General features: G+C 36.2%; 3 protein-coding genes across 3 annotated transcripts in view; all 3 read right to left on the reverse strand.

Annotated features, from left to right (window-relative positions):
* sdk1b (sidekick cell adhesion molecule 1b) overlaps positions 1-17,996 on the reverse strand; it is a 129,699-nt gene extending 111,703 nt beyond the window's left edge. Inside the window, exons 1-3 of the mRNA XM_016274350.1 lie at positions 17,844-17,996; positions 15,118-15,224; positions 12,932-13,079 (exon numbers count right to left, since the gene is read on the reverse strand). Of these exons, the coding sequence (XP_016129836.1) occupies positions 12,932-13,079; positions 15,118-15,224; positions 17,844-17,887 (299 nt within the window). The 5' untranslated portion in view covers positions 17,888-17,996. The remainder of the gene's footprint in view (positions 1-12,931; positions 13,080-15,117; positions 15,225-17,843) is intronic.
* A 1,212-nt stretch (positions 17,997-19,208) lies between these two features.
* On the reverse strand, positions 19,209-23,112 carry LOC107586868 (integrator complex subunit 9-like). The gene is made up of 6 exons (XM_016274419.1): positions 22,981-23,112; positions 22,692-22,893; positions 21,381-21,552; positions 20,556-20,680; positions 20,274-20,441; positions 19,209-19,367 (listed from the first exon to the last, which is right to left on the reverse strand). Exons 2-6 carry the CDS (start codon positions 22,704-22,706, stop codon positions 19,209-19,211), a joined length of 639 nt encoding a protein of 212 aa, XP_016129905.1. The 5' UTR covers positions 22,707-22,893; positions 22,981-23,112.
* The window catches only part of LOC107586869 (uncharacterized), an 83,028-nt gene continuing 79,511 nt past the window's right edge, over positions 22,844-26,360 (reverse strand). Inside the window, exons 2-3 of the mRNA XM_016274420.1 lie at positions 25,325-25,481; positions 22,844-23,042 (exon numbers count right to left, since the gene is read on the reverse strand). Coding sequence (XP_016129906.1) covers positions 22,844-23,042; positions 25,325-25,481 — 356 coding nt within the window. The remainder of the gene's footprint in view (positions 23,043-25,324; positions 25,482-26,360) is intronic.

Consider the following 26,360-nt stretch of genomic DNA (forward strand, 5'->3'; position numbering starts at 1 on the left):
ATAATATAATATAATATAATATAATATAATATAATATAATATAATATAATATAATATAATATAATATAATATAATATAATATAATATAATATAATATAATATAATATAATATAATATAATATAATATAATATAATATAATATAATATAATATAATATAATATAATATAATATAATATAATATAATATAATATAATATAATATAATATAATATAATATAATATAATATAATATAATATAATATAATATAATATAATATAATATAATATAATATAATATAATATAATATAATATAATATAATATAATATAATATAATATAATATAATATAATATAATATAATATAATATAAACTGAAGCGGGACATGCTGTCATTTTATATGGGGTAAGTTGTCACAATGAGAACTTAACTTTTCAAATGAGAAATATGTGTGTCAGTCCTGTGTTCCGTGATTTCCTCCCCCACGTGCTCTCCATGACCCAGTTTTCCCTCATGTGCAACTATGTTATTGCTCCCAGGTGTTTCTTGTCATCCCCTCGTCATGTCTTGTGTATTTAAAGCGTTTCCTGTGTTTAGTTCCTGGTCCGGTATTGAATGTTCCTGAATCCTTTCCCTACGTGTGTGTTCCTGCCTGTGTTTAAGAATAAAGACCATTGATGATAATGCTCCTTCGTCTCCTCGTCTCCAGCACAGAAGGCTAAGTGTGACAGAATACCGAACCCAACAACAAGTGAGCGGCGCTTCTTCTCCCCGTGTTTTTTCTTTCATTTTTGAAAGTGTTTTTGTTTTCCTTCCCCCTGCAGGCTCCTAGTTCTGCGGGCTCGCCGCGGTGACGGCAATTAGATGACGCCACCATCAACTCTCTGTTCTGGCACGTGCCAACTACCATTGCCCCGTGGACCTCCCAGACACCACGGGACTAAGCTGGAGGGAAGGGATCCTCCGGTGTCTGGAGAGTGTCCGGCCTCGAGCCAGAACCAGTCCGCCGTCAAGCCCGCTGGCCGCGCCGTTCTCCCTTAACCAAAGGAGGAGGATGAGGAGAAAAAAACTGTTCTCCGCTCTCATCCTAGCCCCAGAGCTCGCTCCAATGTGGGCTCCAGCCCCACAGCTCGCTTCAGTGTGGGCTCCAGCCCCAGAGCTCGCTCCAGTGTGGGCTCCAGCCCCAAAGCTCGCTCCAGTGTCGGCTCCAGCCCCAAAGCTCGCTCCAGTGTCGGCTCCAGCCCCAGAGCTCGCTCCAGTGTGGGCTCCAGCCCCCGAATCCAGCCCAAAGAGGGCTCCAATCCCCGAGTTTAGCCCACGGAGGGCTCCAGTCCCCGAGTTTAGCCCACGGAGGGCTCCAGTCCCCGAGTTTGGCCCTGAGAGGGTTCCAGTCCCCGAGTTTGGCCCTGAGAGGGTTCCAGTCCCGAGTTTAGCCCAGAGAGGGCTCCAGTCCCCGAGTTTAGCCCAGAGAGGGTTCCAGTCCCCGAGTTTAGCCCAGAGAGGGCTCCAGTCCCCGAGTCTAGCACAGAAAGGGCTCCAGTTCCCATGTCCAGCCCAAGGAGGTCTCCAGTCCCCAAGTCAAGGCCACAGTTCCTGAGTTAGGCCTACAGAGGGCCTCTAAAGACGATATTCTCCCTAAAGATTTTTTTTGGGGGGGGGGTAGTGTCGAGGCCTGGCCCCCTGAGCTCCCTGCTCCACCATGGCCTCCTGAACTGTCTGCTCTGCCATGGTCTCCTAGTCTGCCTGCTCCGCCATGGCCTCCTAGTCTGCCTGCTCCGCCATGGCACCCCGAACTGCCTGATCTGCCATGGGACCTGGAATTGGTACCGCTCTGGAGGCCTGCTGTCCCGTGTCTGTCTTGAGGGGCCTCCAGAGCACCCACTCCCCCTCGGATACGATACAATATCGATTCTCATACCCAGCGATACGATATTTGCAGATACCTCAAAAAAATCTATGATACGATTATGATTCGATTCGATACAGGAGTATATCGAACGATATATCGATATTATATAGCTATTTTAAACAACCATCTACATTTTTATTAACTCACAAATGCAACCAAAATACATAACATGAACATTTATCTGAAATGTTCACATCCTGTACCTCAATTTGGACATTCACAACAAAAAAAAAATAGGCCTACACTTTTTTTTTTTTTATAATAATAAAGAAAATAAACAACTGGAAAAACAATTCTGGCTGCTACTATACAGATAACCAAAGTACAAGCAATAGCAGAAAATAAATACAAAGACACAAGTTCAATAAACAGTGCTTTTCAGGTTTTTCAGCTCAGTCTAAAATACATTTTCAGGTACGCTACAGAAATATAATAATCAAATGTAAAATAAGTGCATAGTCTTCAATGTATAAATTAAATGTAGATTAATTTTTTTTGATGTTACAAAGGTTATTTAGTCAGGAGCAGTGAACACTTGTATTTTTCTTTGACAGCATTAGATTTATTATTAGTTTGCTTTCACTTTAAGAACGAAAGGACGGATTTAATATACTGATACACATGCCTTTTCTTTCTCAACTGTTTATGTTAAGACATATGCCTAACCAACTGTGTTTACTAGGATATTCACATTTTGAAGTAATTTTGTCTGTATTTATTCATCCATGCACAAAAAAGTGGAAGAGAGCTCAATTTAGTATTCGCGCGGTGTAGACGTGGCTGTCTGTGTGCTTGCGCTTCAGATGTGTGCACACAAAACTTCTCACACAGCGTAGTATGTAGTCCATTTAGCTGTCTAAGTAGTGTGCAAGTTGTGAGAAATTAATTATTTAATAGCACGTTTATGGTGCTTTCAGGGGCTTTACAGTCCCCTTTCATTGAAATTGCACAGAAAAGAGCAACAAGCACTTTTCCTGTCTACAAAACGTCTCTGTTTTACATGAAAGAAAGTCATACGTGTTTGGAATGACATGAAGGTGAGTAATTGATGACTGAATATTCATTTTTGAGTGAACTATCCTTTTAACTACATAGTACAAGAGTCTCTGCTTATAGTACTTTTATGGTGAAGTTATAATTTCCATTATATAACCATAAAACGTGGTGAAAACTCCAGGTGGAATGATACCACTGGGATCACACACTGCAAGGCTGCTGTTAGCCGGCTCTTTCAGCACTACTTCAACTCAACCTCAATAATTTAAAAGAATCTAAGAATAAAATGATGTTGTAACAACTCAAATAATGACAAAGATGATGATGAAGTGGGGAAAAAAACGTTCATTGTGACTAAGACGTTAGTTTATATAAGTGTACAGTTTCTCCACACCAAATCCTGACGTAAAGACAGACTTCCGAAACGGTGGCCAAAGCCTACAGTAATCTTCAAACAGAGCTCAGTGTTTAAATGCATGAGCCACTGTGTAATGTCAATAAAGTCCAGTCATGGGTGACTGTCCACATTTAAATATATAGAGCTCTTTTGTCGACATTTCAGCGAGGGGGTTCGTTCTGATAACTGGACACGTTACCTTAGCTCGTAGCTTACGCATAATAATTACCTGTCTTTCAAGAGCTGACAAATCATCAAATTTTGTATTTCACCCGTGGCCAGGGAGAATACAAAATTTACATATTCAATTGGTAATATACACTGACATCAGCTTCTCGCTGGTCGAGTAGCTGATAAAAGTATAAACTATTGAAAGTCAAAGTCAGTTTTGATCAGGTGGACCTCGAATTCTCAGATCGAGTTCTTTTAAAACCTGAGCTAGAAATAAACCTGAATGAATTAATAATGATTAATTCCCTTACAAATAAGTAAATTATTACAAGGTGAAAGAGAAAAGAACCATAAGGAACAAAACAGCCTATACTCTGACATCAATATGGAAGAGCTTTTAGGGCAGGAAATGAGAATCAGACAAGCAAACAAGCAGTAAGACAAGAGAAAAGGATAAGCCTCCAAGATATTTAATGGGCACTGGATGTTGTTCATATGGAGTTCAAGGTGAAATAAAGTCAGAGAGTGAGCGAGAGACAGAGAGAGGACAGACAGAATAAGAGAATCAGAGAAACCACATGAAAACTTCAAGAATAAGCATTTTAATCTATCTCCTGTAAGGGAAAAAAATCCCTTTGAACTCAGAGTCTTTAATTCCAGCCTCTCCATCCAGGGGAAAAAAGAGGGAAGGGAAGGGAAAATGAAAAAAAAGAGAAGTCTCGCACTCGGTCCAAAATAAATCCACAGTGGAAAAATCTCAGCATGGGATGTTTTCACACTTTCAGCTTCAACTTTAAAATCTAAGATATTCCAGGCCTTTAACTATCACATTCAGGCTGGATTTAAGGGTGTAAGGTGAAGTTTGTTACGTTCTAGACTCATTTTAGCTAATTTTACACATTTAGTTTACTGCAAAATGAAAATTTGGTTATCATTTACTCACGTCCTTCCAAACCTGTATAAAGGCAATAGACCTTATTGAATTTCATTGTACGTACCAAAACAAACGAAATATTTTCTTGGCATTTTTGGATGAACAATCCAACATTAAACAACATTAAAGAAACACTGGAGTGAACGGCCCCTTAGAAATGCCAGATGTGGGCAGTAAGAATGTGGACGGAAAGAATAATTACTTTCCTATTCTGATTTGTTCTGCTAGTGGAGCAGAAATCACACTTTTATATTCTTTAAAAATAGACCAGCAGTAGCTTTGGTAGTGAATGAGTTAAATCATTCACAGTGAGTGCTGAAAACTAAATACTTAATAGCAGTGGTGAAATTATTACAAGGTGGTGACAATAGGGGAAAACAGAAGAATAGAGAGCATCATGGGAAAGACAGACAGACAGAGAAATGACAAATTGAGTTTACAAGCCAGGAAACTGTACTTAAATGGAATCTGACTTGTAAAATTACTCCCAAGATCACAATAAACATACCAGTACACACAAAAACAATGCAAGATGTGAAATATAAAGGTAGAGAGAAGGAAAGCATATTGAATATTGTTCAGTCACGTTCATCATAGAAAATTTTGCATCAAAAGCAACATAAAATATGCTGTAAATTGGTCAAATATGCAACTATATTGCTTGCACAGTGCATATACTAAAGGTTCCTGCAGGGTCATTGCATAAAATGAGAAGTTTATGGGATGGAGGACCTTAGTGTGCCCTGGATAAATGCGGGAGGTGCTGAATTCCAGCAGTAAACACTAGCCTACAATAACAACAGCAGCAAGCGTTTAGCAGGGATGTTGTTTGGTTGTTAATGAGGGTTACTATTCTTGTGCATGGTTATTTTTGTGTTTATGGTTATGAAAGTATTTCAAATAGGTGATGACTTATGTGTGAAGGCGTAATGTTGGACCTGGTAGGTGTCCTGGAGAAGGTGGGCTGCATTTAATGCATTTTTTTCCTCTTATTGTCTTCTTAAGGGGGTGTATGTTCCATCTGTGCCGTTTTTTTAATTGTTGGTCTATATATGTAAGAGGCAGATGGACATTTTTAGCCTGTGCATTATGTCTTGTTGGTGCTTTACACCATGAACATTACTTTTAAGGTCCAGATTTAAAAAAAATAAATAAAAATGGTAACACTTGGCAACATTTACAATAAGGTTCAGTTAATTAACATTAGTTAATGAAGTATTGTTTAATGTAAATACATTTGTGTCCATTATTAATTTATATTAATTCACTTAAAAAGGTAAAAATGTATCTGTATAAACACAAATTAACCTAATAATTAATACATTCTAATAAATTCTAATAAAATATTGTTATAAATATAAATAGAGTATATACACAACAATTCCAAAGTTTGGGTAAGTAACTTTTTAAAAGAAATTAATACTTATTCAGCAAGGACACATTGACTAAAGGTGAAGGTAAAGACATGTTTAATGTTACAAAGGATTTGTATTTAAAATAAACAGAACTTTCTATTCATCAAAAAATTCTGAAAATAAAAAATCACCGTTTACACAAAAATATTAAGTGGCACAGCTGACATCAAATCATCATGTGAAGACTGGAGTAATTGCTGATTAAAATTCAGCTTCAGCATCAAAGGAATAAATTACATTTTAAAATATATTAAAATAGAAAAAATTTAAATTGCACACTACTTAGACAATTAAATTGCAATAATTCTTCATATTATTACAATTTTTACTGTATTTTTTATTAAATAAATGCAGCCTTGTTGAGCATAAGAGACTTTCTACAAATAATTTTTTTTAAATCTATCAACCCAAAACTTTTGAATGGTAGTGTAAATTGTTAAAGATATCGTGATTGTGCTGATTTCTGTAACCTGTTGCATTAACTAATATTAACAAAATATGAGACCCAAAAAAAAAAAAAAAAAAACTTACGATGCAAATCACACATCAATGTCAGTTTTAAAATAACAATCAATTACAAGGGAAGCAGGACAAGCATATTTACAGCAGCTACTTTGAACTGAAGTGCTGAACTGTCAGTGCAGTGTTTTCCTTTGCAATGACTGACCTGCACCAAACTGTTATGAAGGAAGTGCACCTAAAGACTATTGAGTAGAAACTTGTAGCAGAATTAATTTCTTCATTTGTCACTTGAAATACATCTTCTTTGGATCCTTCCTTATAACAGTATCACTGTTTGCTTCCCTCTTAAGGGCACACTTAAAGGACTCAACGGTGTTGACAGCTGAGCCACTGATATTCAGGGTTGTGGGGGTTTGTGTGTCTTTTAAGTCCACAACCATAACTGCAGGCTTCGGAGCAGTCAGCTTCCGGTTATTGTGTCACCACCAGGACACCAGCTGCTCAACATGCTGTCCACAGGCAGATCTGTTGCATATCACACTTTAAAAATAAAGACTACGATTAGAGCCCAGCCTCATACCACAGGAGAAACTGTCATGTCATGAATATGAAGGTTTTTTATGCATGTTTATGACAACTGTCATTAAGTGTCATTCGCTCAGTTATGTAATTTTTAATGCAAAGATGACATTGTTTGAGATGTCTTTGTTATGGGCTATGGTTAGGGGTAAGGGTAGGGGTAGGGTTAGGTCAAATATTGTCATATTTGCATTAAAAATGACATAACTGAGCGAATGACACTTAATGACAGTTGTCATAAACATGCATAAAACCTCCTTCATATTCATGACATGTGTCATGTCATGATTATGAAGGTGTCATGTCAGTCTTATGCACACCCCTTCAAGTAAAGTGTTACCAGAACTTTTTAGTTCTTTAGAATTACATGATCATTCAAAAGTTTGGGTTTATTTTCAGTGGCGCAATTTCTGGTGGGACAATGAAAATGTTAAAATGCCCCCCTTCAACTTAATGCTTTATTTTTGACTCCTTATGAAAGTTTATCATATGCACACTTTTTCTAGGTCTGGCCAGATTAAGCATTTAAATGATTTTAAAACATTAAAGCACAAGGAGACACAAAAGGAAACTCAATTGTTACTCGTGCTCTGTTTTCTGCGTGCACACATCCAAAGTGCGTACAGAAAGCCGTGTCTCAGAGAGCGTGCCATTACCGAACTGAGTTCTCTTTTGCGTCTTACCACACTTGAATGAACAAATACACACCAAATTAAGTCAAAATGCTCATTTTGGCTTGTATCCTTGTAAGCATGGATCACGGAAGCGGGAGGGCTGCCCAGGCCTGGGCCTGGGTTACTTTTGAGGTCTGGTACAAATATGATATACAAAAACACATAGGCTATAGGGCAATATGTATGCACAATTAATCATTAAAAGATTGAAATCTCGATTAAAACACACACAATCTTATTCCTGAATGACAATGATTCCACTATGTCTAGTAAACCTTTTAAAATTACAAACATCGAATTGTCAAATTGTCAGGTTCACTGGCTATTCTGTCTGTCTGGTGTACGCGTCTACCGCTGACAAGCTGATTGGCACCAGCTGTGGCTCTTCAGCTCCCCTATTTAGTGTCGCTGTGTCTGCTCTGTCTTTGTCAGATAGTTTTGGTTCTCATGTTGGGTTTACTCTTGCAGTGTTTTGGTGTCTCTGTGTTCGGGTTCCCGTTCCTGCCTGGAATTACTTTGCCGTCTCAGTTCTGGATCATCTCTTGGACTTATTTCGGAGGTTGGTCTAACCATTGCAGTCCCTGCGCTACCGAGGAACACTCCTACCATCTGCACCCACGACACCTTGCTGTGTTTATTTCACTTTTTTTCCCCAATAAACGGTTATCACTACATTCACGACTGAATCTCCCATTATTTCCCGTAACATAAATAATAATGAAAGTATTGGGATAATAGTCTATAATCCGGATATAAACAGCAATGTTCTGGCAGCTGCGATCAAAATGAGTAAATGACATTTGAAACTAATGTTACGTTACGTTAAATAAAGCCAGTAGGTGGGGACCAGAGACTGTTAAAATGTATTTGATGAGATTCGTTCAAAAATTCGTTGAGATTCTGATTCTGAAAAACAAGTCTTCATTCATTAATTTCAAAAGATTGTTTTACAAAAATTCATTTAAAATATATTTTTAATATTGTTTATAAATAGACTCATTTATAACATTGAAGAATATAATTTTTTTTCAGAACCTGAAGTAAATTAGTCTACATATTATTTTGTTTGATTATCTAATGTTTTGTTTTCAGAATCACGATCTCTTTTTAAAAAAACACGCCCCAACCTTCAAACCACGGGCATTCAGTGAGATGTGGTTTCTGCAAGCCAAAATCAGTCAGTATGTTTCAATCAATTTTGTTATAACTACGAAAGTCTGAGAAGGTTTGTGACAAATGTCAAGTATGTGTGTTCATGTTTGGTTGGAAAGCCTGATGACAATGTGGTCCAATCTATGATGTTCCACTATGTTAGGAAACCAAAAAGTCAATTAAATTATCACAATCAGGCAGAGTAAGAAGAGAAAACAGCAGCAAAAAAACGTTCAAATGAGGGAGGAATGGAGAGAGCTAGATGAAGGGAAGAGGAGTGCGTGTCTTGAGATCTAAAGTTCAAAGAGTAATTAAGAGGAAAGAGTGAACATGGAAATTAAATTTAATGCAGATAAGAGCAACAAGAAGACATATTTCAGCACTCTTTTAGAAATCACATGCCTCAATTTATATTCCAAACACAAGCCAAACTACCAAACTAGACACAAATTATACCTGCATATAAACAGCTGTTTTTTTTATTTTTTATTTTAAGTTGCAAATTCAGTTTGGTTTTGGAAGTCTCTGTAGTCTCTGTTTTTTAGGAGGTCTCTACTAACTGTTCATTGACATTAGGTCAAGAAGCTAATCCCAGATTTGTTAGTAATGCAAATCCAGCAAGGACACAATAGAAAACTAAGAAATAGTTTGCAATGCGGTTCAAAATGAATTAAGGACTTTGTAAGAGCTTAAACCTAAAATCTTTAAAAAATAATAATAATAATTTTGTTATATTCCACACACAAAGCTATAACAATATAAAGTAATATTAAATCAATATTTATAAAATTAAATTAAAATCTACATAATTTATTTTTACATTTAAAGGGGTCATAGGATGCTACATGCACTTTTACAAGTTGTTTGAACTGAAATGTGTGTTGGCAGTGTGTGTACACAACCACCCTATAATGATAAAAATCCAACCAGTGTTTTTTCAAAAATATTTTTAAATGTTTTCCCCTTTCTCAAATCGAGCCGATCTCAGATGCCTGTCTGTGTGACGTCACACAGACAGGCCCCTCCCACGATAGTTTGATTGACAGTAGCGTTTCAGCACAGACTGGACTGGTGTCTTACATTAGACCCACCCTGAGTGAGCTGTCATCAGTCCGCCATTGTTTCACTGCCGGAGCAGATGTAGACAAGAATGACTACTAAGCGATTGAGGTGTTCTGTTGTTGGATGTAATAATGAACATAGCAGTTGTCATTTACTCCCGACATCTGAGCCGCTGAACTCGCAGCGGATTACATTGTTTCTGAAGGGAATGCGCCCCCGATTTACATAAATGCGTCTATGTTCGTGCGAATCATTCATGATCCAGCCTCATCTACAGAAGTAGCGAGTATAATGTTTTGTAATAAATCTTTGCAAATCACCTTTCCTAATAATGTGCTAATTAGCAAGTTTCACGATGAATGCGGCTAAAGTAAACAGTCTCTCTGAGAGCAGCTTGGAAGAGAGGGGCGGGGTCAGCAGAGCTCATTAACATTTAAAGGAAAATGCTACAAAATCGGCTTGATCTGAAAAGAGCTGTTTTTGACAGGGTAAAAAAGGTGTTTTTTACACTACCATTGAGAAATTTTAACCAAACTATGCTACAGACTTTTCATTAAGACCCTAAAGAATCATATCAACTTGTGGAAAATGGGCATCCTATGACCCCTTTAAGGTATTGCACTTTCACCAATAAGCACAAATCATGTGGGCTCATACACATGGTTTATTCTCTAGTAAAACAACAGCAGTTGAGTAAGAGCATGTATTCAGCAACCACAATCGCAAACAATATAGTCAAGATCTCATGACAGAACACAGACAGGCAGAATGACACTTTCATTTAAGCTGAACATCTCACATGAAGTTCGCTAAACTCCAGTTTACTGTACTTGTTTGTCGGTGTTTTCAGATCATCGTTGGTGCTTCCGTAATGAAGCGCGAGCATGTGCGCATGGTTGCCAGATTGCAAAATTTAAGCAAAACACCAGGAAGAAAATGTATCCCTTTAAAGGTGGGGTAAGCGATTTTTCAAAAACGCTTTAGAAAACTGATTCGGGCCGACTAGCAAAACAAACTTGTAGCCAATCAGCAGTAAGGGGCGTGTCTACTCATGATGTGGAGGAGAGAGCATTCAGTGCACAGGACGGACATTAGCCGAGCAACAGAACAATAGAGATGGCGGATAAAAAACAAAAGAGGAAAACGTCTGCAGAACAAAAGAAGGCTTAAGGCAATAAGGCAAGAAGTAGGACCCGTGTAAATATCGGATCAGCTTTCCAGCACTGGAGAGAACTCAAGGAGCGGAAGGCCTGCGATCGGACGCCGAGGTCGAGGTTTCTTCTCCATAGGTGAGTAACACCATGCCTGCGCCGCAACAGCTAAAGTCTGTCTAGTGGAGAGAACTCAAGGACCAGAAGGCCTGCGATCGGACGCCGAGGTCGCTTTGTTTCTTCTCCATAGGTGAGTAACACCATGCCTGCGCCGCAACAGCTAAAGTCTGTCTACAGACTGGACGCAACAAAGCGACCGTTGAAAATCATTTGAAATTTGTGTCAATATGTCATGAATAGAACGCAGCAGCAGTTTTCTGTCGGGGATTTGTCGTGTCGTGCCGCATCCAGTGTAGACCATAGATATGTATATCTATGGTGTAGACAGCATCACTGATTATAATGAGTTCCATAGTATTTTGTCGCGCCGCGCCACTCGCGTCCGGTGTAGACACGGTGTAACATTGGTTTTGCTTTGATTCATAGAACTAATCGTTGCCTGGGTTGCATACGTATTTGTGGGGCGGAGCTATCAAAATAGGCGCAAGAGCCTTTTGGGGTAGGGGCGTGTTTGTTTTGGTGATTTCAAATGTCAACATTGGCTACCAGAAATCACTTACCCCACCTTTAACAGTGAAGCTCTGATTTGGGGATTTGAACTCTTGATATCTGGCAACCGCACACATGAAAGCTTGCGTAGGAGAGGCATATACAGCAGTATGCAATAATATGTTGTCTCCTTTTTCGACAATAATGAAAATTAAAAAAATATTTTGTTATAGTTTTTATTTTTTTAAATGCATTTTAGTCTCCTCTTTTATCGTCAACGATATTGCATGTTGGTATAGTAACAGTTATCGTTTATTGACCTTATTGTCGCCTCGTCATCATCTCATTTTAGTCGTGGGAGAAAAGCTCATCAACAAACATTTTTTTTTGTGCCATGACAACCGTTTGACTGACAGCCAGCGAGATGAGCTATCCTCAGATGCTGCCGTGACGCTGACAGTAAAGCTTGATGAGCAGACGTGTTGACCCCGCCACTAACAATCCAAGAATGTGGAGCATGGCGTCAACAACTGCAGGACGTGCCGGTGTTCTGATGATTTGTGCTACCCTGTGTGCTACCTATAAAAGTGCTACCTATCAGATTTTGCTTCCAGCCTGATATTAATAAGGTGTGAGGCTTTATTAACATGTACACCTACCCTTACAGTAGGATAAATACAGTGTTGGTAGCATAATCTGATAGGTAGCATTATTTGTCAGAACACTGGTTTCATTTAGAGAATCAATGAATGTCATAAAGCACATCATTGCCGTGGGGGCCAACTGATGCAATCGGTCTAAAGACAATGTAGACAGTGATTGATGTAACACTATTCTCAATGCAAGCATGTGTGTGTGTGTGTTCTCAACTGTACAGACGAGGGTTGCCTGACTTTTGACAGATTATTGCGATAGGAATACATTTACATAATGCATTTTGACTGCTTGTTGTCTATATATATATATATATATTGATCTTTCACATAATTAGTTCATTTAAAAATTCTAATTCTGTCATCATTTAGACACTGTCATGATGTTCACAACCTGTATGACTTACTTTCTTCTGTGGAAAACAAAAATAGATATTTAAAAAAAATTACTTTCAGAGAATGCCAACTTAAATTTTGGTCTGTTCCTCAAATGAGTCATATTTTATGATACTTTATGGAGCTCTTTTATTATTTTGGAGCTTGGCAGCTCCAGTTCTCATTTACTCTAAATCTATTGAAAAGAGTGGTCAGAAATTCATCAAAAAGACAAATATTTTATTAAAGAAAGTCATACAGGTTTGGAAAAACAAATGATAGAAGTCAGTAAATTATGGAATTAGTGTAATTGTTTAGACAAAACAATTTAAAGAATAAATTAGAACTGGTGTTTGTCAATATCCATTGATCTTTTTACAGAACATGTCTCATAAATGTCAAAATGGCAACTTACACTCGATGGTTTGGAATGATCTTGAAGCCGTCTCTGAACCATGTGACCTGAGGGCGAGGGTAACTGGTCACAGCGGGAGGATTCAAGACAGCGGCCCTTGCCTGAGAGACCGTTTTTCTCTGTTCCAGTTCAGCAAAGTTATCCATGTCTAAGAGAGAGAAAGAAAGACACAACGAGAGAAAGAGACAGAGAGGTAGTTGGGAGGTGCAATTTAGTCAAAAGAAAAAAAACATGCACATTTAACATCTCAGAATTCTGTTGCTCTGTTGGTGACATCAAAATGTAAAAGAATCAAATGCTATGAAATCACTCTGAGACAGAAGCTCTCAAAATCAATTTTAAACCTCTTTAAAGTAGATCTCAAATAAACTGAATGAAAAAGAACCCCGTTCTCATTGCATTCACATTGTAACTGGACTTGAAAGTGCATTTTTCGATCAACGTTAGTTAGAATCTCATTATTACTATGACTATAATTATTTTTATATGACAACAATGTGTATATATACAGTGGGGCAAAAAAGTATTTAGTCAGCCACCAATTGTGCAAGTTCTCCCACTTAAAAAGATGAGAGAGGCCTGTAATTTTCATCATAGGTATACCTCAACTATGAGAGACAAAATGAGAAGAAAAAAAATCCAGAAAATCACATTGTAGGATTGTTAAAGAATTAATTGGTAAATTCCTCGGGAAAATAAGTATTTGGTCACCTACAAACAAGCAAGATTTCTGGCTCTCACAGACCTGTGCTTTTGCAAGGTTCCGTGAAAACGTTTCAGCTTTTATTTTCCTTTTTCACCCTAAAGAAGATATCACAGGTTCATCAAGTTTGTCTTAATGATCCATCCTCGATCAATTTTAGTCAGCTTTGACGAAACTCCTTCAGCTAGCACGTCTTTTCAGTTTTGCCAGATTGGAAATGTCCAAGTATCGTGTTGTCTTAATGATCCATCCTCGATCAATTTTAGTCAGCTTTGACGAAACTCCTCTCAGCTAGCACGTCTTTTCAGTTTTGCCAGATTGGAAATGTCCAAGTATCGTACCAGAAGCTCAAAATTATCGTATTTGGAAGAAAATGATCGTACATGAGTCAAACGTACAGAATACAGCTATTTATCTAAACCAACAAATTTTTGACACAACCTGTAAATTACCACAATAGATAACTAGGCGTACCGTGTTTACATTGGATGCGAGCAGTGCGACAAAATACTATAGAAATCATTATAATCAGAGACTGTTTGCACTGGATGCGACACGACACATCCCCGACAGTAAACTGATGTCTCGTTCTATTTATGACGTATTAAAATGGTTTTTAACACTCGCTTTGTCGCGTCCAGTGTAGACAGATTTTAGCTGTTAACTCTACACATCTGAGTCGCTGTCATCGGAAGCCTGCGTGTTGCCATATGTTGAGGGGGTTCTTGCCATCATGGACCGCAACATAGTGCTCGTTGGCTTTAAAGCAGGGCACCCTCCTGCATTCTTAACACACTCTGAGGTGTGCACGAGCACATTTAGAGAGTCTGTAATGAGCCGATTTCGTGTATGAATATAGAAGCCCTATGACTACAACTACCATCATTTGAATTGTCATAAAATTATGAAATTATCGTACATTATGGGATTTTTTTCATTATTGATCGTACAGAGGTCAAAATTATCGTACAAATACGATAATTATCGTACGTCTGGCAACACTGCGTCTTTTCTAAGTGAAAGTAGTCTTGTCACCTGACCTGAATACAGAGCGCTGATTCGCTAAAATGGACTTATTGGCCTCTGCTCAAAAACAACAAGGGAGCTTGTCGGCTTCTGCAGTAAAACATGAACTCGCGATGCCTTGAAAGTGGACAAAACCGGCTTTTTTGACAAAATGTGTTTAGGGTTCAGATCGCGCTATATGTGGAGAATAATGCACGGCAATTAATGTAATATACTTGTATATGTGTATATGTGTCCCATACACCTGGCTTATTTCAAACAGCAAATAAAGTGTACTGGAGTGACACCTTATTTAGAATTTACTGGAGTGTTTTCTGAATGTCACTTTTAGTTAATCCACAGGGTCTCCTGTGCTACATGCATATGTGTGTGTTCTAGGTGAGTGTGGTGATGTGTGAAATCCATTTGTGCTTCAGCCTCCCGGACTCCCTTTCGAACAGCATACACATGTACTTACAAGCCACGCGAACATCAGCTCTTGTCTGGATCAGCGCTCCCATCCTGTTCCTCACCGCGCACTGATATACACCTGCATCCTCACGCTTTAACGACGTAATTGTGTGCCTGGAAGAGAGAAAGAGATCTGGGATTTACATAGTGCTTACTTGATGTTCTTGCTGTGCAGTACACACTATATTGCATACTACGTTTTTTTGAGTGAGAAACAGCGCATTATGCAATGATAAATGTTTCAAACAGTAGTGTACTACATTGTTGTCTCATCATAACCTCACTGTATGTTTAATTCAGTGAGTCACTTCCTGTTATTAAGTTTCTTTAATCCACTGATGCATTGACTGCTAGCAGTTTGATCCAATAATGTACCAAAAAAAAATTGGGGTGATATTACGTGCAGTTCATTCATCACACTGTAATTAAAAGGTCAAATCAAGTGCATTGCATTGTGGGAAAAAGTATACCAACCACACAGTATTCTCTTCTTTTGCATACCGTTCACCACACTATAGTATAAACTGCAGAAATAGTATGAGTAGTAGAGTACTTTGCTATTTTGAACACTACTCAAGACTTGGCACGTGTATATCACAGTCAAATATGTGTTATCTGTACAATATGATTTCCTCAACCTGTACAATAAACAGTTCAATTAAACAGACAAGAAGTTTGAAAGTGGACGCTAACAAGTGTTTGGATTATGAGCAGATGGATGCGAGTGTGTGCTGTTTAACAAGAAAGATTACAAGCCCACAGGGTCAGAGCTGCTCAAATCTGTGTTGATTCAGTTTTAACAGATGACGGTGTTTAATGCAGAACTGATGGTTCACATGAGCTGAATGTGGAATCAGCTGCACTGATAAAAAACTCAACACTCTGTCAGTTTTACAGATATCTCAAACGTAAGTTAAAGATTCAGAGGAACACTGAAAAAAATTAAATTTCAATGCTACTGTAAAGATGAGATAGAAACAGAAGAAAGATCAAGAATTAGTATTTTTAATAGTATTTTTCAGTTGTTGTGTTTTTATTAGTTTTAGTTGAATTTTTAATTAGTTTGTTGGTGGCACTTTGTTTTACAGTCCTGTTCCACATGTGCATACTATGTACTTGCTATAGTAATTACAATAACTGGGTAATATCTAGGTACAAACCCTGAACCTACCCCTAAACCTAACCCGAGCAGGACTGGGAAGTGGCCAGAAGGAGTCGAAGGACAGCGCACAACCGAAATGGAACTTTGTTTCGATTTCTGGATTTGTTCATTCCCTAACCCATGTAGTTACCTGATATTAATAAGTACTTTCATAGGTAAGTACACTGTAAGTACAAGTAAGTGCACATACTGTAAAATAAAGTGCAACCAGTTTGTTATATGTTTTTTTCATGTGCATTAGTTTTTGTTTCTCTTAAATATTAATATTTAGTTTCAATTATTTTTTTATTTCAGGTTTTTTTTTTTTTTGGTACATTAATTTTTTTTCCATTTAATACATATATTTTATTGTATTTTATTTCAGCTTTGTTTTCATTTCAGTTAACAAAAATGGTTTTAATAGTATTAGTTTTAGTAGATAATTATGATAACCCTGTTTAGAAAAACATGAGGCAATTATTACTGTTTTCATGGCAACATTTCAGCCAAACAATTGATGGTAGCCGGTCACTGACTTCCATAGTATGGCAAAAAATACTACGGAAGTCAATGGCTACCATCAACTGTTTGGTTTTACACATTCTCCAAAATATCTTCTTTTGTGTTCAGCATTAAAAAGAAATTCATACAGGTTCATAGGGATGAATAAATGATGACTGAATTTTCTTTTTTGGGTGAACTATCCCTTTAAAGTCAAATTTTTTAGCTTTTAAAAAAAGGAATGAAAATAGACCTCATCTTGAAACACTGTTCTTATTATACACCATTTCTTATCTTATTATACACAACGCAGAGGTCACTGTAATAATAATGTCTCTAAAATACGAGGGGTCAAAGATGGATCACCAGATGTGAGAAAAAGGCCAAAGAAGGGAACAGGACAAATGAGATCCCAAAGGACACAGCACTGTCTATATTAGTTTTTTATACTGTAGCACTATTTTGTGCAGTACAATCTTCAACACAGAATCCAATGACTTCGTTACATGGGTGCAAAATAAGATAATGGTTACTTCAACCAAAATAGTGCAACAAACTACTTTAAAAAAACCCATGGAATCAAAATTTGGGATTTGTGGATTGGGGATGTTATGTTTTGCTGTTTTATGCAGCCTTTATGATCTGGAACATCTTGCCAAAGATCAAACAGGACAAATGAGATCCCAAAGGACACAGCACTGTCTATATTAGTTTTTTATACTGTAACACTATTTTGTGCAGTACAATCTTCAACACAGAATCCAATGACTTCGTTACATGGGTGCAAAATAAGATAATGGTTACTTCAACCAAAATAGTGCAACAAACTACTTTAAAAATCCCATGGAATCAAAATTTGGGATTTGTGGATTGGGGATGTTATGTTTTGCTGTTTTATGCAGCCTTTATGATCTGGAACATCTTGCCAAAGATCGCATACTAAAGCCCATATTAGTGTTATTCATGATCTTGCCTCAGAAGGACTGTCCCTGTTGCATTGTTTTTGATAAGACATGGAAACAACTCAATCAAATCAATGAAATATTTATGTCTAAGCGTGCAGACAGCAAAGCGTATGCGTTAATTATTACCTGTACTCTGGTGTGTATTTAGTGATGTCTGTGCTGTTTCTCATCCATTTGAACTCCAGCGGCCAGCTGCCCTCAGCCAGACAGGTGAGCACGAGTCTGTTCCCCTCCAGGTGTGTCTGTGCACCCCCTGCCTCGGTTTTAAAGTACGGAGCGATGTCTGTAAAGAGAACATCAATAACAGAATGAAAACCCATGCTTAATTTCGATATATAATTAACAGTTAAACTAATCTAAAATTGCAAAGATAGCTAATTATGATGCATGAATGAAAGCACGCTCTGAGTGTAAGAATAAAGTGCTGAGCATGATATTTCAAACAGTCCAGTCTCACCATTGTGACCAAATACTACTGTGATTAATGACCAACATATCACCCAGGCTGATTCATCAGCAAATATTTGGCCATTTCGAGACAGATAACTGTGCTTGAGTACACATTTAAATTACATCTCATTATATGAGGGAAAAAAATATCTCTTATTCTCTTATGAAATTCCACTAATATTGGCACCCTTGGTAAATATGAGCAAAGGCGGCTGTGAAAATAAATCTGCATCGTTATCTTTTTGATCTTTCATTCAAAAAATTCACAAAATTCTAACCTTTCATTAAAGTAAAACAATTGAGAGTGGGGGGGTGGGGGGTTGGATCTCATTATAAAATAATAGTTTTTCTCCAATACATGTTGACCACAATTATTGGCACCCCTAGAAATTCTTATGAGTAAAATATCTCTAAAGTATATTCCCATACATATTTAGTTTTTAGCACACCAGGGTGACTAGGAGCATGAAATTGTCCAGCCATGACTTCCTGTTTCACAGGAATATAAATATGAGAGATCACAAAGGCCAAATTCCCTTAATCATCCATCACAAGGAGTAAAAACCAAAGAATATAGTTATATAATATATAAGATTGTTGAGCTTCGCAAAAAAGAAAGTGGTTTTAAGAAAAGAGCTAAAGCATTGACAATCTGCATTTCCACCGTCAGAGCAATAATAAAAAAGTTCCAATCAACTAAAGATATTACAAATCTGCCTGGAAGAGGACGTGTGTCTATATCGTAACAAGGCATGGTAATGAGGTTGAGGAGTTTGAGTGGCCAAAGACTCTCCAAGGATCACAGCTGGAGAGCTGCAGATATTAGTTGAGTCTTGGGGTCAGAAAGCCTATATATATATATATATATATATATATACACACACACACACACACACACACACACACACACACACGTGTCAGACTGTCCTGTGTGTTCACGCTGGATGAATAAACTAGTTTACAAACCATGCTGTTGGTTATAATGTGAGCTAAAAAAAAAGCTTCAGACAATGTAGAGAAAAATGTAGGCAAGCTAAAGATTTAGATCAAGTTTATCAGGCTGTCGCACTGAACACATGCTGTGTTCACACACTCACTGACCTGCAGAACGTGCTTGTTGTCCTTGGACTGCAGAACCGCAGACACTGTAGCGACAGAGACGCCTGCTTTAATCTCTGACGGCACCAGAGACCTGGCGAGCTGGACGGTTAGCAGGAGAAAACAAAACTCAGATACTGAACACATCATACATATTATTAACTGATATAGTTCTTTTTTATTTCTGATATTATTTTAAAGCATACAGATAATCAATATACAAAACTAACAAATAAATATTTTTAAAGCTTTTTGACCAGTGTTATAATTAACAAAAACTAAAAGTATTTCAATCTATTTTTGTTAATTAAAAAAAAAAAAAAATGAAATAAAACAGAAATATTAGATGAACACCTTCAGCTAAACAAAAATAAGAAATTTGTTTTGGCATCTAAGTGAAATAAGTTGTTTAAAATACTAAAATTACTGAACTGAAACAAAGCTGAAATGAAAATAAATGTATCTAGAAATGCGTATATAAAAACTAATAAAATGACAAAAGCACTTCTAAAAACTAAAATAAACTGAAAATGCACAAATAAAAGCCAATTCAAATAATATTAAACATTATAGCCGTAAAAATAAATAATATGAAAATAGCACTGTTTTTGAAATCATGATAAATATAAAAAATATATATATATTAATATTAGATGAAAAATTGGCAACTAACTAAACTAAGTTTAGGTTAAAATACTAAAATTACTAACGGACTAAAACTAAAATTAAATAAACTATTTACAAATAATATATATATTTATATATATATATATATATATATTGAAATAAGTTAAAATACTAACTAAAATAAAACTAAAACAGAAATAAACTATTTATAAACATAAAAAAATATTTTAAAAAATGAACTAAAACTGAACTAAAAACCTAAAACTAAAAGTTAATTTGAATATATGAATATTAGATATTAAAGCATGGTTAAAAAGCAGTTAATCTGTCAGTGTGTGATTAAATTGAATCTTAGAGCGCTGTTGAGAGTTGTGTAGGGACCTCAGGCAGCAGGTGGATGCGCTCGTAGCGGCGTCTGAAGGGAAGGCCCAGGACGGAGCAGCGGCGGTAGGACATGGGTGGAGGCTGCAGCTCCAGCATCAGGTCCGAGCGGTGAGGCTGAGCCGGAGGAGGCTGCGTGTACGGCTCCGGACACACCACATGAAGAGGCTGATGGGACAGCACAAGAGACATAGTCAGTCGAGGCCAATTCAATCATTTCATGTCGTAATGGACACACTGAGGACATCTGACCTTCCGGCCTTCAGGAGGAACAGACTGTACCTGGATGTCCTTCAGGAGTTTGGACACCTGGTGGAAGTTGAGCCGCGTGTCTATGGGACAGTAAACGCACTTCATGGCCAGCGGCTGGTACGGAGCCAGAGCATCCAGGTAAGAGAAGTCCGGCTCTGAGAGTCAGAGGTCAAAGGGTTTCAGAACTACACCACATTCAGGGAAACCTGGAAACCCTTCAAGTCCATTTTCCATCCCAGTTTCCATGGCAACTGCTCTAGACTTTCTAATGGGTTTCCACATCATTATAAAATCATTATGAAAATATTTGTTTGTAGAAAAGAAAAAAATACCATGTCAATCGGTGGAAAAAATTTTCATGATTCTAAAAATAGTCATATGCAAAATATACTGTATTGTTTTTTCTTTTGCTTTTGGGGTGAATAGTGCTCATTAATCTGCTCACCGAGGTTGCATTTATTTGATTAAAATACAGTAAAAACTGAAAAATAGTGATATATTATTACAATTTAAAATAACTGTTTTCTATTTGAATGTATTGTAAAATGTGATTTATTTCTGTGATCAAAGCTGAATTTTCAGCATCATTGCTCCAGTCTTCAGTGTCACATGATCCTTCAGAAATCATTCTGATATGCTGATTATCAATGTTGAAAACAGTTGTGATGCTTCATATTTTTATGGAAACAGTCATACATTTCTATTTTTCAGGATTCTTTAAATAAACAGTTCAAAAGAACAGCATGAAATAGAAATAGTTTGAAACATTATAAATGTCTTTACAGTCAGTTTTGATCAGCTGAATGCATCCTCGCTGAATAAGAGTGATGTGTTTAGTGATATGCTGTGTCTCACCGGTGAAGATGATGGTGTTGAGGCTGGATTTGCCCCACAGCTCCAAGAAGTGCACCACATCCCCGAAGCGCAGGGACGGGTGACCCGTGAACACCACACACGGCTGCCGGAACTCACTGCTGAAATCTCCATGAATGCTGGGGTAATGCTTCAGTTCATTGGTCTGAATCAGCTGCAGAAACCAAGCACATGACAAACAGGTATGTGTCCATACAGGGATGCCTTTTGAGGATTTTGCCGTTTTTTTGGTACCTCTGCGTGAGGAAAAGGCGGCTCAGCAGATAGACCTTAGACTGCTAAGAGAATGAGCTATTATTGAGCACTTCTATGGAAATATCACAGCAATAATGAACAGTTACCATGGTAACCATATTATCTGCCAGCATATTATCAAACCAATGAACTTCAGTGACGCTTCCAGTGACTATTATGGAAAAAAAAAAACATTTTAAAGACATTTCTGGAGTGGTACATATAATTAAATTAATATTCAGTTATTAATAATATTACAGATGTCATTAATAAGTCAAATCCCACAATATGACAATGAACTGCAAACAAATAAAATTAATTACATGATTTTATTAATTTTATTCTGTTAATTTAATATTTAATTATATTGTATTATTCTATATATAGAATATATATAGCTGATTAACTAGAAAAAAATTATTAAATATTTATATTTTATTAATTTTAATATTCAATTATTAATTATATTTTAATTGTGTTACAGATGTGTTCAATAAAACAAAACCAACAATCTAGCCAATGAACAAGAAAAAATCTATTTAATTTTAATTAATACATTTTTATAATAAGTTATTAATTATATAATAATAATAATAATAATATATCATATTACAGGTGTTTTTGATAAAACAAAACTCACAATATCTAGCTGATTAACAAGAAAAAATATTAATATTAATATAATTTGTAATTATTTAATCATTATATTATATTAAATTATATTACATATGTTTTTGATAAAACAAAACTCACAATGTCTAGCTGATTAACAAGAAAAAATACCAATTTAAAAAAAATTATTTAATCATTATATTACAGATGTTTTTGATAAAACACAATATCTAGCTGATTAAAAAGAAAAATTCTAAATATTAAATATAATTACATTTTTTTATTATTATATTATAAATGTATTTAATAGGACAAAACCCACAATATTCTAGCCGATGAACAAGAAAAAAATAGTCACTATAGAATCATTGCAACGGCAGTGATGACTGAAACTGTGACCAAAATAATATCTGTAGCAACTATAATATTTTAAATCAACCACATTACTGGAAGCAACTGCATCGAGCCGCTTGCGATCGTCCCATTCTGCGAAGATCTGCGAGAACTCCAGCGAGCCGCTGGCCACGGGGGAGATGAAGTAGAAGGGGGTGCTGCCCAGGTCAGCCGAGTCCATGAACTGATACAGACACTGCAGCAGGTCACAGATGACCCCGGACGAATACCACGGCACCGGCACGGATCGTCATGGCTGAGGAGAGAGAAAGCACCCAGACATACTCGGAGTCAGACGCACTCTTACCTAACACACCGGATCCGGCAGGTGTGTGAAACTCACCCAGGTTGCTGCAGAATCCTCCCAGCATGCCATCCGGGTTGGCGGTGGGGTCCGGGTCAGGCCTGTTAGGATGAGGACGTCGCTGTTCTTCAGAGAGCTCCGCTCCATGGGCTGCACCACACAATAACCCGTCAATAACTGATGAGAACCCTAATCAGCTGTCCTGCATACTGGCTACATCAGCAGTAACCTAAGTGACATTCACACATCTCACAAATCATATCAACAAAGTGGTTTTGTTTTTAAGTTTTAAATATTTTTCAGCTTTATTTCAGTTAATAGAAAAAGAGTATTATTATTAATTATTATTAAAAGACTAAACTCACAACTGATATCAATGAAGTATGATGTTAGCAGCATGTTATTTATTTTTGATTATTTATATACTATTATGGTATTTATTGATATTTTGATATTATACTTAAAATGTAAAAATAAAATCAAAATATAAAAAAATGTAAGGTGTGATTCTCTGTTGCTTAATTGCTTAAACCCTAGTAGAATTGTACATAATATAAGATATCATGTATGTTATGTAATATGTACACTGCTGTTCAAAAGTTTGGGATCAGCAAGATTTATAATGTGTTTTACGGAAGTATCTTCTGCTCATCAAGGCTGCTTTTATTTGACCAAAAATGCAGTAAAAACAGTAATCTTGTGAAATATTATTACAATTTAAATGACTGGTTTTCTAGTTGAATATATTTAAAAATACAATTTATTGCTGTGATCAAAGCTGAATTTTCAGCATCATTACTCCAGTCTTCAGAGTCACATGATCCAATATGCTGGTTTATTATCAATATTGAAAATACTATTATGGTATTTATTGATATTTTGAATTAGCTTTTATTTTTTTGTATTTTCAGTTAGCAATTTTGTCATGTGCTTTGGTCATTTTTATAATTAAATTTTTTAGCTATATTTTTTTTATAGTTATATTTCGTTTTAAGTTTTAGTAATTTTGTTATGTGCTTTAGCCTTTTTTAATCGGTTTTCTTTTTTTATAGCTGTAATTTATTTTATTATATTAATTTGAGTAATTTTAGTACTTAATCTTATTTCAGTTAATTGCAAAAGTTCTAATTGTTCTCATTTCAACTTTTCTAAAAAGCACTCGACCGGTGTTATTTATATTATGTAATATTTATATATTATTGTGGTGTTTATTCATATTTTTGAATTAGCTCTCATCATTATTTTTTCAGTTCACTTAAATTTTTTTGTTTAAGTTTTAGTCATTTTGTAATGTGCTTTTATCACTTTTATTAGTTGTAGCTTTTTTTATATTTATATATAGCTTTAAAAAAAAAAATTGGTTCTTTAACATAAACTTGTTTTATTTCAGTTAGTTGCCAAGACAACATTTTTCATTTTTGTTTCGTTTTTTTTTTACTTTTTTCATCTAATACTTAGATTTGAGTTTTTTCAGCTTTATTTCAGTTAACAAAAATGGTTTTAATAGTATTAGTTTTAGTAGATAATTATGATAACCCTGTTTAGAAAAACATGAGGCAATTATTACTGTTTTCATGGCAACATTTCAGCCAAACAATTGATGGTAGCCGGTCACTGACTTCCATAGTATGGCAAAAAATACTACGGAAGTCAATGGCTACCATCAACTGTTTGGTTTTACACATTCTCCAAAATATCTTCTTTTGTGTTCAGCATTAAAAAGAAATTCATACAGGTTCATAGGGATGAATAAATGATGACTGAATTTTCTTTTTTGGGTGAACTATCCCTTTAAAGTCAAATTTTTTAGCTTTTAAAAAAAGGAATGAAAATAGACCTCATCTTGAAACACTGTTCTTATTATACACCATTTCTTTATTATACACAACTCAGAGGTCACTGTAATAATAATGTCTCCAAAACACGAGGGGTCAAATATGGATGACCAGACAAGAGAAAGAGACCAAAGAAGGGAACAGGACAAATGAGATCCCAAAGGACACAGCACTGTCTATATTAGTTTTTTATACTGTAGCACTATTTTGTGCAGTACAATCCAGAATCCAATGACCTCGGTACATGGGTGCCAGTTAAGATAATGGTTACTTATACCAAAATAGTGCAACAAACTACTTTAAAAATCCCATGAAATAAAAATGTGAGATTTGTGAATTGGGGGTTTAATGTTTTGCTGTTTTATGCAGACTTCATGATCTTGAATAGCTCCTCAAAGATCAGATGTTACAGCCCATTTTAGTGTGATTAATGATCTTGCTTCAGAAGGAGTTTCCCTGTTGCATGGTTTTGGATAAGAGATATAAACAGCTAAATCAATTAAATATTTAAGTCTAAACGTGCAGACACAATATGTGTTGATTATTACCTGTACTCTGGTGTGTATTTAGTGATGTCTGTGCTGTTTCTCATCCATTTGAACTCCAGCGGCCAGCTGCCCTCAGCCAGACAGGTGAGCACGAGTCTGTTCCCCTCCAGGTGTGTCTGTGCACCCCCTGCCTCGGTTTTAAAGTACGGAGCGATGTCTGTAAAGAGAACATCAATAACAGAATGAAAACCCATGCTTAATTTCGATATATAATTAACAGTTAAACTAATCTAAAATTGCAAAGATAGCTAATTATGATGCATGAATGAAAGCACGCTCTGAGTGTAAGAATAAAGTGCTGAGCATGATATTTCAAACAGTCCAGTCTCACCATTGTGGCCAAATACTACTGTGATTAATGACCAACATATCACCCAGGCTGATTCATCAGCAAATATTTGGCCATTTCGAGACAGATAACTGTGCTTGAGTACACATTTAAATTACATCTCATTATATGAGGGAAAAAAATATCTCTTATTCTCTTATGAAATTCCACTAATATTGGCACCCTTGGTAAATATGAGCAAAGGCGGCTGTGAAAATAAATCTGCATCGTTATCTTTTTGATCTTTCATTCAAAAAATTCACAAAATTCTAACCTTTCATTAAAGTAAAACAATTGAGAGTGGGGGGGTGGGGGGTTGGATCTCATTATAAAATAATAGTTTTTCTCCAATACATGTTGACCACAATTATTGGCACCCCTAGAAATTCTTATGAGTAAAATATCTCTAAAGTATATTCCCATACATATTTAGTTTTTAGCACACCAGGGTGACTAGGAGCATGAAATTGTCCAGCCATGACTTCCTGTTTCACAGGAATATAAATATGAGAGATCACAAAGGCCAAATTCCCTTAATCATCCATCACAAGGAGTAAAAACATAGTTATATAGTTATATAATATATAAGATTGTTGAGCTTCGCAAAAAAGAAAGTGGTTTTAAGAAAAGAGCTAAAGCACTGCATTTCCGCATTTCCACCGTCAGAGCAATAATAAAAAAGTTCCAATCAACTAAAGATATTACAAA

This window comes from Sinocyclocheilus grahami, unplaced genomic scaffold, assembly GCF_001515645.1.
Source record: "Sinocyclocheilus grahami isolate Dianchi unplaced genomic scaffold, SAMN03320097.WGS_v1.1 scaffold86.1, whole genome shotgun sequence".
Lineage (NCBI taxonomy): Eukaryota > Metazoa > Chordata > Actinopteri > Cypriniformes > Cyprinidae > Sinocyclocheilus > Sinocyclocheilus grahami.

Excerpts from the sequence above, each read along its gene's own strand:
- LOC107586868 (XM_016274419.1), bottom strand. Across the intron at positions 20,681-21,380 it reads CAACACCATCATCTTCACCG|AGCCGGACTTCTCTTACCTG; the intron begins GTGAGACACAGC and ends TCTGACTCTCAG. Across the intron at positions 20,442-20,555 it reads AACTCCTGAAGGACATCCAG|CCTCTTCATGTGGTGTGTCC; the intron begins GTACAGTCTGTT and ends CTGTCCCATCAG.